The following is a 6,640-nucleotide window of genomic DNA, read 5'->3' as shown; positions in this document are numbered from 1 at the left end:
TCCCAAGAAGCCAATGGAAGACTCTGACAGCGATGATGAACCTGTGCGCAAGCCAGTGAAGGCATCACCCAAGACTGCTCCCAAGAAGCCAGTGGAAGACTCTGACAGCGATGATGAACCCGTGAAGATGCCCTCCAAGCGTGATAGTCGTGAGGATAGAGATGAAGAGGAAGATGAACCCGTGAAAAAGGTAAACCGCTGGGAAAATGGTGAGGAGAACGGAGGCAATGGCTTCGGTCAACGCGGTGGGCGTGGCCGTGGATTCGGTGATCGTGGCGGCCGTGGGTTCGGCGATCGTGGCGGTCGTGGATTCGGTGATCGTGGCGGTCGTGGATTCGGTGATCGTGGTGGCCGTGGATTCGGTGATCGTGGTGGTCGTGGATTCGGTGATCGTGGTGGCCGTGGATTCGGTGATCGTGGTGGTCGTGGATTCGGTGATCGTGGTGGCCGTGGATTCGGTGATCGTGGCGGTCGTGGTGGTCGTGGATTCGGAAACCCTGTTGCCAGTCTTGATAACAACCGGACGAGCACCAAGTTTGAAGATAGTGATTAGGAACAATAAGTAAGAAAAATACTCCCTGTCTTTGGTTAAATAAAAGGAAGATAAGATTTAACTCATAGGAAAAACATGGTAACATAACGGATCGGTTGGAGAGTCATCACGATTGTGTTTAATATCTAATTAGATAATCTTATAAGTACATTTGATACAGTGTGTTTGTATGAGTCTGTGTTTTGTGCTTTCTTCTATTGTTGCAAACTACATTCTTTTCTTTTTTTTTTTTTTTTTTAGCGCTAGTCAGTGCTTGACCGATAATGCGGTTGGTACTGTAAAGATGGACAATAATAGGTTTTCCTTCCCATACGCCTTTCTTGGATGTTTTTATTTTTTTTTTTCTTTTCTTTGAAGAACTGGAGTTATTCATAAGGGATAACTTTCGGAATGACTCCTTCAAATTTGAAGAAGTTGTCATGTCGTATAGTATGGAGTGAGATAACGGTTGACTGCTTTGACGTTATTTTTGTTTTCTCTTTTGCAGAGAACTACCATGGCCAATAGTGTAATCAGACTCCACTATCTTGGTGGAGAGAATCCCTACGCTGTGGAATTTCACCGTTGTTGTTTTTGTTTGTTTCTGCGAGTCTTTTCTCCATAACTTCCTTCTTTGATAAAATATGCACTATGTAAACTTGTGTCTTTCAAAGACAGGAAGATTCATGACGGTTTTGTTACTCATTACCTGGGAAGGAGATAAGAATAACTGTTCTTTTGAATATACTCACCGATGTTGGTAAAGGTTGTCCTTTTATGTATGTCTCTGTGTGTGACAATGGTTTTTTAATATTATGTACAGTTTCACTTTCTTCTTCCCCCCCCCCTTCCTTCTGTTCATATTCGTATTCCCTCCTCTCATCACTTGTAACAATTCTCTCTCTCTCTCTCTCTCTCTCTCTCTTTCTTTCACACATGAACGGTGTTGCCAGAAGGGATGTCCTTCAGGAGCATTCGACTTCGTACTTCCGCCCCTCACGGGTCTCGGCGGGACGGTGACCCCCTCGACATTACAGGCGCCGGGTGGGCTTCGCTCGAGCAGAAATTCAACGAACTCGTGCGGCTGATGGACGGACCGGCCAACGGGGTCAACGCCCTCGCGGCCCGCATTGCCCACGGTGAGCGCGTCTCGACTGTCATCGCCCAACTCCTCGATCGCGCCCAGGATGAGAGCCGTCGACTTCTCGTGGAGGGCGACGGGGAGGCGGCGGCGGAGGCGGGCGTCAAGACTCTACGACTGAAGGAGCGTTTTTACGGTAAAGCAAGTGTGAAGCTCGTTCCAGCCTACTTTCATCTGGCCCGCACTAATCAATACCTGGGACGATATGGAAATGCAGAAGAGATGCTCTCGTTGGCGCACTTTATTATTCTAAATAACCCGGATGAAGTTGGAACAGATGTAAAGGCAGAACTTCATCAAACTTTTGGACTCTTGTACGCCGCAGATAATAAATTAGAGGCGGCTGTAAAACATTTAACCACCGCTACGTATTATCTTAGTGTACTAAATGGTCCGGAACATGTATTAACAACATTCGGATACTTTGATTTGGCAAATGTATTTGCGACTCAAGCTAGTATGGAGGCGGCAATGGCACTCTATGACACGGTAAAAAATATATGGATTCGGCACTTGCGTGGTGTTCTGAAGGATATCGTAGAAGAAATGCTAGTTGCAAGATCTGTAAAACGTTATGAAGATGATGAAGTAGTACAGGAAGCTGGCTACGCATCTGCAAGAGCTTTTGGGAAAGATAATTTAGCTGATGTTTCCAAAATGCTTCATGGTATACTTAACATTCAAAAGGAACGTTTCGCTTCTTCGCATCCAACAACAGCGCGAGCTCAGTTTGTGCTTGGTCTATTCCTTCTTTGGGTAAGCAAAAAAGAAGAAGCTGCGCGACATTTGCGCGCGGCCCGGGCGATTTCTCAACGATTCCATGGTGAGAGGCACCCAGTAGTGCAAGAAATTGAAGAGTGGTGTGAATGGTTTGAAATTCCTTTTGAAGATGTTAAGTCGTTAAAACTCAAGCACGAACAAAAACAAGAAGAAGAGCAAAAACAACTGACTCGAGTACTGTTACAAGCAGAGGAATATCAAGAACCGAAGGAAGAAGAACAAGAACAACAAGAACAGGAACAAGAGGAACAACCACACTCGTAGAATTGCAAAAGTCTCTGACATGTAAATAGATTTTTAAGTGTCAAGGAAAGAGTTTTGCATCACTTTGCTTGTAAAAGAAAAAGAAAGAAAGAAAGAAGTTAATGCTTCTTACTTTAGTTTAATATTAGTTAATCTTGTATAAAGGGAGCCATAATTCTCTTTTATTTCTCTTTCTCTTTTCCCTTTAACTGTGTGGATATGAATTTTTTTTTACTAGGGGAACAGTACTCGTAATGTTTATACCAAAAAGCAAAGGATGAATACTGTAATATATACAGAAGAAGATGTGTTCTATGAGATTTCAACTATTCGAGATCCAGAACGAACGATTTTCACTTTAGCAGAACTGGACGTGGTGGCACCAGAGCGCTGCAGTGTAACATACAATAATCATGAGGGTTTACGTATATGTATGGCAGGAAATGGAAGTGCCTGTGGTGATGTGGGTGTTCCGAAACCCACTGGCTTAGTAATGATTGTCTTAAAACCTACAGTACCTCATTGTAGTCTTATGGGTATTATTTGTTTATCTGTATATGCCAAGTTAAAGGAAGTTCTTCCATCATCTCTTTGTGATTGGAAGATTGATATAACATTGGTTGAGGGTTCTCATCTGCAACAAGATGATGTAGAGAAGCAGATAGCTGATAAGGAACGAGTGGCAGCAGCTTTAGAGAATGAAACTTTGGTAAAGGAAATTGATAGGCTCATCAATGCCGATGGTGACTAACTCCTTGAGGTGAAAGATTTTTTTTTTGTTGTTGTTGTTGTTGTTTGTTTGTTTCTTTTTTATCTTGATAAAGTAAACGTGACGAAAAGAAATAGAAAGGGAGGGGGAAAGGAGGTGGGGCAAAGAAGGAAAGGGTGAGTAAGTATAGTAGTGAGAAACAAAACTTTCTTTCTTTCCTTTTTTTGTTTTCCCTTTTACCACTACTTTTGGTATTATTTTATTTATGTGAATTGTATTTTTTACTATTATTATTCTGGATTGTATGTTTTCCTATTTCAATAGATTTCATTTTCTTGTTTCTACTCTTATTCTTCTATAATATATATATATATATATATATATATATATCACATAGAGTGAGAGAAACAAAACTAAAAAAAAAAAAAAACAAAGAAGTATTAGCAACAGAAGATAATGTCAGTCAACCAACTGCTGGATCTTCAATTTCAGCTGAAGTTTGTGGCGAAACAATTCGCAAAAAATGCCACACGATGTGAGAAGGAACAAAAACAAGAAATGGCTAAATGCAAGCGTGCAATGGAAAAGGGAAATATGGATGGGGCTCGCATCTTTGCACAGAACAGTATTCGAAAGAAGAACGAGTCACTGAACCATCTGCGACTTGCTGCTCGCATGGACGCTGTGGTTTCACGCCTGGATACAGCTGTGAAAATGAAGATGGTAACAAAGGGAATGGGTCAAATGGTAAAAGGTATGGATAAGGTGTTGAACTCCATGAATCCAGAGGCCATCTCAACACTTATGGATAAATTTGAAAAGCAATTTGAGACGATGGATGTTACATCGGAATATATGGAAAACGCTATTGGGCAAACTACGGCAACAAGTATGCCAGAGGATGAAGTTAACACATTAATGGCGCAAGTAGCGGATGAACATGGTTTGGATATTAAGGAACACTTAAATGATAGGTTGAAAATTAGCAATAAAAATCCTGTTGAAGTTAATACAAAACAAACAGTAGAGGAAGAAGATGATTTGGAGGCACAGTTTGCACGACTACGAGGAATGTAGAGGAGCAATACCTACTAGATACAGCAAAATATATCGTCAAAGGACAATTATTTACTTTTTTTTTTTCTTTCTTTCCTTCTTTCTTTCTTTGCTTTCACAGTTTCTGTTCTGCGCTCGTGTTCCTGTGTGTAGTACTATGTCTATGTGTATGCGTATTCCTACTTGAGCATCTTGCCGTCATGTGTTCTTTTTGTTCGCGAGCATAAACGGATAAAGAGAGACATATATATATATATAATCTTTTTTATTCTCCTATTATACGAATGAGGTAATGTTCCTTTATTGTAGTATTTTCTTCTTGTTTTTTTTTTTTGCTTTTCTTTTCTTTGTTATATGATATTTTAAATAAGTCAGCGTAAGGGTTGAGATATTTTACAGAAGAGGGGTTATATATACATATATATATATATATATATATATATATACGTATTCATGCCAAAGCTGAATTACCGTGATAAAAAAATATGTGAAAGACTAAAGAATGGGATCACACTCGCTGACATAGAGGCCGTTAACGAACCGGAATATACCGCTTGGATCTCACGACGCCGTTATATTTCTGGCGTTTTTGTATGGGAATTAAACTGGTTTATAACAGCTGGTAATTTCTTTTTACGATTTCCAAAAAAGAATAGTTATTCTTATCCCATTGAAGTAGTTTACTTACCAGATGCTATTATTAGACGATGTCATTTAAAGGAGGAGTGCTGTGTTAGGCACCCATTCGTTATGGAGATTGTTGCACATACACATTTCCTTAAGGAAAAAGAAAAGTTTATCTCTGCCAATGACCAAGCTGTTTATCTGGGTTTTGAAAATGCAGAAGATATGTGTGGTTGTTTGGCCTTTATTACAAAGATTGCTGCTCGTCATACACAAACGGCATCTATTATGTTTGGATCACCATTGCAGGTTCAACATTGTATTCATTTAAATGCAACAAATAATGAGAAAAATTTTGGTTTTGAACTTCTCTCAAAAGAAATGCAAAATTGGTTATTGCAACAAGGTATAACAAGGGAAGAAATGAAAGGATGTGAGGAAACGGTATTAAGTTGTGCTGAAACATTATATGAATATCAGAAACAGATTGGTGTGGAAACCAATATGCCGTTTTCTCTTCTTGGAGAAAATAAAATGAGTCGTAAGAAGAAGGAAGAGGTGATGGAGAATGAAGAAAGTAATCAGTTATTTTTGTTACCAACAGATATGTCGAATGTAACAATGGAATCTCTTCTTACGAAAGGGGACCCTCATCAACTTTATAGTAATTGGGAAAAATTAGATAGTGGTTCACAAGGTGAAGTTTTTAAGGCCAAACGAAAAAGTGATGGAAGTGAAGTCGCCATTAAACGTATTACAATAAAGCGAGTACGTAAGGAATTATCCGCTTTATTAAAGGAAATGACTTTACTTAAAGCTCTTCGTCATCCTAACATTGTAACCTTACATGAATGCTATAAAAAAGAAAAAGATTTATTTCTTACAATGGAACTAATGGATGGTGGTAAATTGGCAGATTTGTTAGATCCCATTGAAGGACCTAGAGTAAAATTTACAGAAATACAATTATCAACCATTATGCGAGAAGTACTACTAGCTTTACAGTGTCTTCATCACGCCAAATGTATGCACCGTGATGTAAAGTCGGATAATATTCTTCTTTCTTCCCGTGGTGAAGTAAAACTGGGAGATTTCGGTTTGGCAACATTAGTTTCTGCCCCTAAAGGAACACGACGAACGGTTGTTGGGACACCGTACTGGATGGCACCTGAGGTGGCGAGTGGGAAGCCTTATAATATTAAAGCCGATATATGGAGTGCGGGAATTCTTTTTATTGAACTCTGTGATGGTAAACCACCGTTAATGGGAATACATCCTGTGCGTGCGCTTCTTAAGGTTTGCACAGGGCCTCCTCCTGTTATGAAAAGTGCGAAAAAGTGGTCTGAAACTTGTCAGGAATTCGCAAAATATCTTTTAGTAAAAGATCCTGTAGAGCGACCAAGTGTGGATGATGCGCTAAAACATCCTTTTATTAAAATGAGTTCGGAATCGTCATGCCAGTTTATAGCAACTATACTAAAAGAAAGAAAGAGGGAGTGAGTCTTTTTGTTTTTCTTTTCTTTTTATTATTATTATTTTTTTTTTTTTTTTTTTT

At 39.5% G+C, this 6,640-nt stretch overlaps 5 protein-coding genes across 5 annotated transcripts; all 5 read left to right on the top strand.

Annotated features, from left to right (window-relative positions):
* Position 1: 1 nt before the first annotated feature.
* Positions 2 to 553, top strand: TM35_000042350 (uncharacterized protein; the record flags this gene model as incomplete). The annotated part of the gene is made up of 1 exon (XM_029022429.1): positions 2 to 553. A coding segment is annotated over one exon (552 nt), but the record flags the coding sequence as incomplete, so codon positions are not given.
* A 937-nt stretch (positions 554 to 1,490) lies between these two features.
* On the top strand, positions 1,491 to 2,717 carry TM35_000042340 (zinc finger, MYND domain containing 12; the record flags this gene model as incomplete). Its single annotated transcript, XM_029022428.1, has 1 exon — positions 1,491 to 2,717. One exon carries the CDS (start codon positions 1,491 to 1,493, stop codon positions 2,715 to 2,717), a length of 1,227 nt encoding a protein of 408 aa, XP_028886086.1.
* Positions 2,718 to 2,973: 256 nt separating this feature from the next.
* Positions 2,974 to 3,447, top strand: TM35_000042330 (putative MIP18 family protein; the record flags this gene model as incomplete). The annotated part of the gene is made up of 1 exon (XM_029022427.1): positions 2,974 to 3,447. The coding sequence occupies one exon, from the start codon at positions 2,974 to 2,976 to the stop codon at positions 3,445 to 3,447; it is 474 nt and encodes a 157-aa protein (XP_028886085.1).
* Positions 3,448 to 3,861: 414 nt separating this feature from the next.
* TM35_000042320 (charged multivesicular body protein 1) lies at positions 3,862 to 4,482 on the top strand (the record flags this gene model as incomplete). The annotated part of the gene is made up of 1 exon (XM_029022426.1): positions 3,862 to 4,482. One exon carries the CDS (start codon positions 3,862 to 3,864, stop codon positions 4,480 to 4,482), a length of 621 nt encoding a protein of 206 aa, XP_028886084.1.
* Positions 4,483 to 4,914: 432 nt separating this feature from the next.
* On the top strand, positions 4,915 to 6,585 carry TM35_000042310 (putative p21-activated kinase 3; the record flags this gene model as incomplete). The annotated part of the gene is made up of 1 exon (XM_029022425.1): positions 4,915 to 6,585. The coding sequence occupies one exon, from the start codon at positions 4,915 to 4,917 to the stop codon at positions 6,583 to 6,585; it is 1,671 nt and encodes a 556-aa protein (XP_028886083.1).
* Positions 6,586 to 6,640: the final 55 nt, after the last annotated feature.

This window comes from Trypanosoma theileri (genome assembly GCF_002087225.1).
Source record: "Trypanosoma theileri isolate Edinburgh chromosome Unknown TM35_Tth_4_V1, whole genome shotgun sequence".
Taxonomy (NCBI): domain Eukaryota; phylum Euglenozoa; class Kinetoplastea; order Trypanosomatida; family Trypanosomatidae; genus Trypanosoma; species Trypanosoma theileri.
This window is presented reverse-complemented; position numbering and strand designations above follow the sequence as displayed.